At 31.9% G+C, this 9715-nt stretch overlaps 3 protein-coding genes across 6 annotated transcripts in view; all 3 read left to right on the forward strand.

Annotated features, from left to right (window-relative positions):
- Positions 1-1224: 1224 nt before the first annotated feature.
- LOC119633848 (nucleolar protein 10) lies at positions 1225-3739 on the forward strand. The gene is made up of 3 exons (XM_038027630.1): positions 1225-1533; positions 1601-2724; positions 2796-3739. Exons 1-3 carry the CDS (start codon positions 1468-1470, stop codon positions 3733-3735), a joined length of 2130 nt encoding a protein of 709 aa, XP_037883558.1. The 5' UTR covers positions 1225-1467; the 3' UTR covers positions 3736-3739.
- Positions 3740-4228: 489 nt separating this feature from the next.
- Positions 4229-6134, forward strand: LOC119633849. The gene is made up of 4 exons (XM_038027631.1): positions 4229-4272; positions 4333-4466; positions 4530-5862; positions 5945-6134. Exons 1-4 carry the CDS (start codon positions 4231-4233, stop codon positions 6032-6034), a joined length of 1599 nt encoding a protein of 532 aa, XP_037883559.1. The 5' UTR covers positions 4229-4230; the 3' UTR covers positions 6035-6134.
- Positions 6135-6219: 85 nt separating this feature from the next.
- Positions 6220-9715, forward strand: part of LOC119633971 (defense protein l(2)34Fc) — a 6949-nt gene continuing 3453 nt past the window's right edge. Inside the window, exon 1 of one of the 4 annotated variants that reach the window (XM_038027833.1) lies at positions 6220-6299. The gene's annotated coding sequence lies outside the window, so the exon portion shown is untranslated. Of the gene's footprint in view, positions 6300-6416; positions 6438-6861; positions 7218-9041; positions 9146-9715 lie in introns of those variants that run through there. The other 3 variants (XM_038027836.1, XM_038027835.1, XM_038027834.1) reach the window with 3 other exon arrangements.

Genomic DNA, 9715 nt, shown 5'->3' on the forward strand with positions numbered 1-9715 from the left:
TTTTTAAGTTTAGAAATTATTTATCTAATTTATGTTTTTTTGGTAACATTTTAAACCTTTTTTATGTGACAGGATTTATAACTTTCATATTTCATATTATATCATTTCATTTTATACCAAAATATTATTATTATTATTATTTTAATTTTAGACTAATGAATTGAATTCTTAGACTAAAAAAAGAGATATTGAGCACTAGCAACACAGGCTATCGGCTCTATACCAAAATAATACAAGCGATTCATTTCCAATTTAAAATATATGTCTCAAATCAACATATTTAACATCATCTTTGTTGATTCATTCTTTCATTAATCAATCAAAAGTTTGATTTGCTTTTACATTAATTTTTTTATCGTCGTTTCACAGATATTTATGTCGATTTCTTTAATTTTACTCTCAAATCATATGTTTTTGTTAATATTTATATCAAGACTTCTTTATTCATTCTAATAAAATAATATATTAACGCAGCTTTTCATTGTGTTCGCATGATTGCATTTAAGTTCCTACGGCTATGTAAACAACTTATATCAAACGAAAAAGAAGGCAGAAAAAGAAACAAAAACGGTGTATATTAAATTATAAACTTAAGTATTTTTTTTTTTTTTTGTTTTGCATTATTTCTAATGAAAAGGAATTATTTTATTGGATTAAATATATTTTTTTTCATGAAATATATATATGTGAAATGACTACAACTAAAAAAATGCTGCATAGATAATCTTCTAAAATATGTCGGGGTTCAAGATAGATATATATTTGAGTGTGATAAAGTTTTCGGATGCAAATTATTCCTAAACAATCGTTGTCGTCGAAATTCTTGCGGTCTACACTTGGCCATTCGTATGTGTTTCCGGTACTGTTGGCATACAAATACTTTCACAAATGTGACAAAAACCTATGATGCACTTCAACTTCATATAAAAAGTTAACGACTGGATTCATTCCAAACGAAAATGTGGTCTTATTCAATATCTGCTCTCTTCATCCACGTAATTCGAATTTTTTTTTTTTGCTTCGTTTACCAATTATCATTTTTCTTGATTATTCAAAAATCTTCATTTTTATATTAATTTTATTCTTTTTCTACAATTCAGCAGATCAAAAGTTTGCCGCGTTGAGTAAAAAATAGTTTTGTTATTGTTAATTTTCATATCTTACTTTCTTTTGTTGAGAATTTTGTTTTTATTTCTTGAACAAAATTGTTAGCTTTCAGTCTTATATATAAATGTTGTTAGCGGGTAAACGAATAATTCAATCTTTTGGTTCGTGTCAAAAATTACGAAAATGTCATACTGAAAAACATAGATCATTCACAATATGTGTCTTACACGTGAGAAGATGAAAAGGCTTTTTATTGTTATTCTTTTTTTATTGTGCAAGGAAAATATTTGTTCTATGCACATAAGCCACAAATTTATTTATTGGCTTGGTCCATCTTAACTCAACATCCATAAAAAGAAAATGTTTGTTAACGAAGTAAATGATATAAAAATCTACAATTTAAGTGCGGGAAAATCGGTACCGGAAGTAAGTGATTAATTCTTCTAGGTTTACGCAAGTGATTTATTCCTCTAATGCGTTGTCTTTTTTGCAGTGGCTTACAGATCGTCGCAAGCGTGCTCAGTTGAAGAAGAAGGTTGACTCTCGCCGGCAAATTGAACTCATTCAAGATTTCGATATGCCCGGTGTTTGCACTTCGATACGCATGAGTCCTGACCAACAATTTATATTGGCAACCGGCACATATAAACCGCGCCTCAAATGCTTTGAAGTGCGTAATTTGTCTATTAAGTTTGAGCGTTGTTTTGATTCCGAAGTCACCACGTTTGAGGTCATTAGTGATGATTATAGTAAATTAATATTTTTGCAATGTGATCGTTATTTGGAAATTCATTCAGCTGCTGGCCGGCATTATCGTGTGCGTATACCTCGATTTGGCCGTGACATGAAATATCATAAGCCTTCTTGTGATTTATTCATAGTTGGCACTACTAAGGAAATTTATCGTCTAAATTTGGAACGTGGGCAATTTCTGCAGTCTTATGAAAGCGAAGCTTCTACCTTGAATGCTTGTGATGCTAGTACAGAACACGGTCTGTTAGTTGTTGGTTCTAAAGAAGGCACAGTAGAAGCCTGGGATCCGCGTTGCAGAACACGTTGTGCCATTTTAGATGTGGCCATTAAATTACCCGACGCTAAAGCATTTCCTTCAATATCAACATTAAAATTTAAAAATGGTCTCAATATGGGTGTGGGCACACAATCTGGTCATGTTCTTTTATATGATATACGTTCTAAAGAACCTCTTTTAATAAAAGATCATCTCAACAAGTTGCCTATAAAACGTTTAGCCTTCAATGACAATCATAATGCCGTGTATTCTTTAGACGATGCTATGCTTAAATTATGGGATGAAAGCACAGGCAAACAAATAGCTTATATTGAAGCGTGTACAACATTTAACGATTTCTGTACAATACCAGGAACAGGTTTACTATTTCTGGCGCAAGAAGATGTTAAAATGTTAACTTATTATGTGCCCGCTATGGGTATGGCGCCAAAGTGGTGTTCATTCTTAGATAATTTGACAGAGGAAATTGAATCCGAAGTTGTGGAACATGTATACGATGATTATCAGTTTATTACACAAAAGGAACTAGAGGAGCTGGGCTTAGAACATCTAATCGGCAGTAATTTACTGAAGGCCTATATGCACGGGTAAGTTTTCCATAGGCTTAACTGGGAATATATAATTTTGATATTTTTTTTTTGTTTTGATTCTATTTTAGTTATTTTATCGATGTGCGTTTGTACAATAAGGCCAAAGCGATTGTGGATCCATTTGCTTTTGAGCGATTCCGTAAGGAAAAGGTGCGGCAGGAAATTGAAAATGAACGGAAACCGCGTCTTCAATTGGCCGGTAAACTGCCAAATGTTAATCAAGAATTGGCTTTGAAAATTATTGAAGAACAAAGCAATCCCTCATCTTCGAAACTGCGGGATAACAAACAATTGCCTAATTTATTGGAAGATAATCGTTTCAAAGTAATGTTTGAAAATTCGGATTACACTATCGATAAAAACGCTGAAGAATATAAGATGTTAGCGCCAGTTCTGAATCGTTTAGAGAAATCGAAATTGAAAGAAATTAAAAAGCGCATTGAAATCAATCGTGTCGCAGAATTACAAGAGGAAGAGAATGAACAACACGAAGAAATTAACAATGACGAAGATCTCTTCGGATTGGATAACGACAAAGATGAGAGCGAAAGCGAAACAGCGTCCTCAGATGATGAATTCAATAAGGAATTTACAAAAGAAATGAAAAAAGTATATAAAGACGTGAAAAAGCAGAAGCAGCAAGAGCAAGAAGAAGAGGAATTAGAACAACATTTGAATGGATCGGAAGAACAAAAAAATTCTGATATAAAAAGAAGAAAAGAACTTAAGATGATATCTTTGCAAAGTGCAACGGAAATGAATTATATTGATCGAGCTATGATGAAAGCACCTCTACAAGATCGCATTTTAAAAGAGGAAGCAAAAAATGCGCAAATTCAGTTGGTCGGCCGTTCATTGGGTAATCGTCAAATGAATTTTGATATGCGTAAGCCGTTAAGTAAAGTCATGAAAAAACGCGAGCAACAAATGAAAGTACATCGTGAAGAAAGGAAAAAATTGATAAGACCGATTAAATCGTTGAAATTGAAAAAAGTCAATTACAAATGAGTGCATATAAATATAGTTTTATTTTTACAAAAAACTAATTTTTACAAATTTTAACAGTTTGATTTATTAAATTACTTTAAATTTAAATATATTTTCTAATCAATCCGCGCAAAGCTGGTATTGAGTTTTAAAACTTCGGTGAGCAATTTGGAGAGTTGAATCATTTCACCTTCTTCCGTCCATTTTGCCATTCCTATACAGATCGTATGGATCTATCAAAAGAATACCTTTTTTGTGCTAAAAAAAAAAAAAAAAAAAAAAAACCCGGATATAAACCACATCGACCAAGCACCTAAGCAAATCGTTCTTTCTTTCGCAAATTTCCAGAAAAGTACTCACTATCAAGATTTGCTTTCTTTCCCTGATGGCCTTTGGTCACCTTAGTTACAAAACAGCTGGTTACACCGTAAGTTACTTTCACAAATAATTTTTTGTAAATTATTTATTTTCGACAGTTTTTAAGAATAAAATAAAAGTATTTGATTTTACGAAATTATGGAGGATTTCGTTGTTATGATTACAAATATAAGCAAGTCGGTAAGTTTGATTGGAATAAATATCGATTGTGTTGACTTGAAACGATTTTCTTTTCAAAAGTCAAGTGAACAAGAGTTGAGGCGGGAGTTGATGAAATCCTTAAACTTAAATGATTGTCAATTCAATTACTTTATACCTCTGGATGTAGATAATGTGGCTCAAGTTGTTCTTTACGACAAAATTCAATACGAGAGGTTAGTATGCGTCTAGAAGAAGAGTTGGCGAGCATTTTCGTTAACACAAGAAAAACCGTATAGGATATTATGTCTGAGTCCTGATCAATTAAAGGACGATTTTAAAAATATTAAAATTCATCCAAATCGTAATCAATCGCAATCGTTGTCCACTGAACCATTCCATTTCCAAGATATGCCTTTGGATATTCTATATAACATTTTTCAATTATGTGGTATTAAGGAACAGTTGAACTTGGCCAGAACGTGTCAACAATTTTATGAAGCTGTCAAAGGAATATGGTGTAAAAAGTATCGTTACTTCATATACAATTATCTGGATTTTAAGTATTCGATGAAACTGGATGATAAAATGGTCAAAGATTTGTGCATTTTATGCGGTCGGCACGTTAAGGAGTTGCGTTTCAGTTCTTATTTTAATATGGATCTACTTAAAGAGATTGAATGGAAAATGGGTGGTAATCCAATGGAAAATTTAAAATATTTTATTAATCATAACTTTGCTGAAAATCTGAAGCACTTTGAAAACTTGCAAATATTGCGAGTGCAAGGAAAGTTCTTGCAAGATAAAGTCATCAGAGAGTTGAGTAAATTTTGTAAACAATTGAAAACTATAGAACTTTTAGATGGCGATAGTCGTTGGCTGACCGGTCAGCATCTATGGCAATTGGAGAATTTACAAAATTTACAAATAAAATCCTGCCGCAATTTGGAAATGGATAACCTTTTGCTTTGCAGCAAACATTGCCATATAGAGCAATTAAATATCGTTGAATGCGACTTATTGAAGAGTGTACCAAAAATGTTGGATCTAAGTGCAAATTTGCAGCATCTAAAGTATTTGAATATGACTGCGTTCACCTCTGATTCGAAACTCTTGAAAGCGATACTAAATTTATCTCAATTGGAAAGATTGAAATTTTATTGGATTAATTTCATGCCTTTGCAATTTGAGGAGAATTATTTCGCTGAACTTGAAGCGAATCATCAAAAATGCAGCCACCTAACCGAGCTAACATTTGAAAATGATCGATTTTATATTGAAGACGAATCCCTACAACAGTGGACACCGCACTCTTATGCAACAATGCGGGAAAATGTTTGCATTAATGGGCAGGAATGGCAATGGTCGGATGAAATGTTTCAAAAGTTTTGCAAACAATTGCAAAAATTTAAGAATTTGCATGACATACAATTGAACTATTGTCGCCTTTTCAATTATGATCAATTAAAGAAATTACCTCTAGTCAGTAGCAGCATATGTGAGATAACGATTAAAGGATGCTTGCAGCGAGAAGATCAACAATATTTAAAGGAATGGTTGCTTTCGCTGGACAATAAAGCCCATAAGTGTCAATTGCGATTTAATAGCTTCCTAAGTTACGCGGAAGTGATGGTAAGTAAGTTATTATCTAAAAAAAAAAAAAAAAAAAAAAATATTTAAGTAAATATGTTTTTTCATTTTTTAAATATTTTAGCTACTTCGCCAGGAAGCTGAGGCTCGCCATTTTTCTTCCTATTATCGCCGTGAACCTGTGCTACGCAGTATTGAGTGTCAATTTCATTAATACAAAAACAAGCAAAGCTTTGAAGCTCTCTTACATTTCCTTGACTGTTACTCTCGTTCTTTCTCTCTTCAAATACCGTTTATCAGATCTTGTCCGCTGTCATTGTCATAACTTTAAAACTAAAGCTTTTTCTTAATATTTCAAAAAGCATTGTTCGCAAATTTTTTTCAGTTTTTTTTTTTTTAATTTCAAGCAAATTTTGTATAAATAAAAGTGCATTAATTTGAAATTTTCAGTTGTTTATTTGAGTTTGTTGTGTGAAAAGGTAAAATGATCTAAGAAAATGTGTTCAAGTGTTAATATTAATGATTTTGTGAAAACATATAATGGCTGTTAATTTATCTGAGATTCAAGGACATGTGATATAGTCTAACAGCACTATTAGTTAACTAACTGAGAGGAAGTAAATTTGACTTTAAAATGCATATCAAAAACACACAAAACAATATAAATTATGTTCCTACAGTCGAAACTTGTTTATCCTTATAAAATAGTAAATAACTAATTCCTCGTTCTTCAAGTCCGCGAAATTTCCTTTATGCAACTTTTCAAGTCTTTTGTTTTATATATGACAAGTCTTTTGTTTTATGAATGACAATTTCTTCTCGTTATAATAGATTTAAGAATTTCGGGAGTTATACATGCTTTGGCACAACGCTTAGATATGTGAAGAAAATTGAAGACTTTTTCTTTTAACTTTTAACTGTGATCGTGTGGATCTTCTTAGATCTAGCTTCCCAACAGTTCTTAAAAATATGCGCATCGAATTTCAAATTATTATAAACATATTTTTTTTGCGATTACCACAGTTTTTTTAAACATTTCACATATGATCCATAACACTTTGTGAGGAGACAGCGGACGGGGCATCGTTATCCTTCTACCTTCTTTTGTTCTGTTTATGCTGTCATTAATTTGATTATGCTTTTAACAAATAAAAACTTTGTAGCGGGCCATTAAGTAACTTACATTACTTTGCTTAATGCAATTATTCACACAAAGACTTTTTATAGTAAGACGTTATGTGGGAAGTGGTTGAAAAAGTGATTCGATCCAAAAAATTTCAACAGCGTTCGTCTTTGGACAAAAACAGGACAGTGTGTCAAATTTGATGAGAATACCTCAAAAATTGCGGCTTGTAGCTTGAACATAAGAACATGTTAATGGACGGACAGATGGATAAATAAGTTTCGTTCGATTCAGAAAGTTATTCAGAAAGTGAAGAATCACTTTTTTAATCTAGAAAAATCGATCGCACAATTTTTCATCTTCAATTCCTCTGGCTGGCGCATACATCCGCACGAAACTGACATAGTCTTGTATCTTAAGCAAGGCGTTTTGTCTCTGAGCTTCTGTTGAAAAAAGTAACAAGCTCGCCTATAACGTGTTCCTATCAAAAGCGGTGTACTTGCATTACGGATGAAACAGGCAAAAGTATCGATAAGGACACATCTTTAATTATTTCGGGACTTCGTCTGGATTTGTAAATTTTTGCTCAAGCTACACTAGAACTTAAAGCTGACTTTGCTTGAAAATTTGTATCCCCTTGTTTGAGATATAATGCTTCATCTAAAATATATCTTAATGCATTTTCTTTTAAAATCTGGAAATGCGATTTTCACTGAATATCTGCAGACCCATGCCTCTTTACAGCAAACAGGCGTTTTTAAATTTATTTTCTTAGTTGTTTTGAAGGAGACTAAAACTTATGTAACTTCATAAATCGGGCAGTACAATTTATTCTGGTACCAAGTAGAATTTTTTCGAAAAACATTTATGTCTCTTGAGGGAAGTACACAAGAGAATAATTTTTTTTGGTATGATGTAGGCGCTCAATTCTCTAAAGCGGTACATTTTACCGGTGCTACGGTTTCGATTCTTAGGTTGAAGAGACGAATTGACCATAATTACGAGGCCAGCACAAAATCCACTTCAAACCAATCTGTCAATCTCCAAGGATGTAATTGCATTTCAAATAGGGCTAATGCCACGATCATGTACTTGGACCAAATCATCGATCATTTTCCTTTTTGAGGTAACCATTGAATCAAACGTAGTCTGCAAAATCGAAAATGATTTTATGATGACATGGTTTAAGGTCTTGGAAACATGAATATTGATTAATTCTCCTAATGACAGAATTTCATGATTTAAATGATGTTCAGCAGACTGTTATAAACGTTTTTTTTTTTTTTTTCATAAACTTTTACCGGAAAAACCCCCTATTGAAATTAGATTATGAAAGCAACAATTTTTTTCAAATAATTAATTAAACTTAATGACATGCATTATTTATTTGTTTTTGTTTTTTTTTTTTTTAATATTTTTTTTGATATCGTGATCTAACCGATTAGTTGAGGTGACAGATGATAGTGTGTCTGAATTAAGATTAATCAATAGAATGGGTAGACATTAAGAGCTGACATTGAATTGAATAGTTTCTTATGTCTATCGGCCCACTTCAGGTCTATGATTTATTGTGTTAAGGCCCCGAAGTCGCTGAACTTTAAAAGTTAATCACTTAGCATAACGATTTTTACAAATGTTGAATAAGCTCATCAATCTTATTGAGGGCTTTTTTTTTTTTTTTTAATTATATCTTAGTCATCTCATTTTCAATTTAATTGCGTGAGAGGCTCGATAGCAATTGAAAAACAAATGAAATTTCTGATAGATAGTAAAAAAGACTTAAGAATTAATTAATTAAATGCTTACCATTGTTTATATATTTTCACAAATTAAAGATTTAAGATAACAAAAATTAAATATAACTTCATTGATAACAGTTCAAGGTTATAGATAAAGATAATTGAAAAAGCCTATTTTGCAAAAGGCTTTATTCATATCTAGTTAAATAAAATGATCCTCATTGAATTGCATAACTTTTTTTTTTTTTTTTTGGAAAATTAAGAGTGCCAAGAAGAAGTAGTTAAGCCAGCGTTAGTGGAGTCCAGCTGCCTTTGACAACGTTGGCTTTGTGATAAAAGGGTATACTAAGTTCGTGTGGAAAGAACTTGAGGTGGTGCTATTCTTTATTACACCGATACCGTTCTGTCTGTCTATCCGTCCCGCTGTGTTCTTATATTTAACTTACAGGCTGTAACTTTTGAGGTACTTTGATGAAATTTGGTATAATGACATGCTTTGAGCAAAGGATGAAAGCTATTGAAAGTGGTTCATATTTAAACAAATTTTTCAACCAATTTTCATACTATGCCTTATATTGAAAGATCGTTATACAAATAACTGCATCAAGAAAAGGAAGTGATGCAAAGTATTTAATGGAGGCCGGGCTACAACGTCTTTATCTTCTTTTTTTTGTTCAGTTTTTGTTTTCTTACGTAGATTTCTTCTACGAGAAGTTTTAAATCATAGATAGGTGTGTGCATTATTTTTATGGATTTTGTGGGAAAGGCTATAGAAAATATGAATCGAATGGCAATTGTAATTAAATAGGCGAGTATTTTATTTAATGACAGGTGCAGGCATTGGTTCTATGGACCTTAATTAACTATGATATTTACATGCGCTTGATTATTAAATATTTGGGTTTATTTAATTCATTGTCTCTTATAGTCAGTCGGTCATAGACAAAATCATTTAAATACCGGTTAAGGTAGTTATTATTTCATTGTTTTTTTTTTTTTTTTTTTTTTTTTTTTTTTTTTTTTTTTTTTTTTT

This window comes from Glossina fuscipes, unplaced genomic scaffold (assembly GCF_014805625.2).
Source record: "Glossina fuscipes isolate IAEA_lab_2018 unplaced genomic scaffold, Yale_Gfus_2 2, whole genome shotgun sequence".
NCBI lineage: Eukaryota > Metazoa > Arthropoda > Insecta > Diptera > Glossinidae > Glossina > Glossina fuscipes.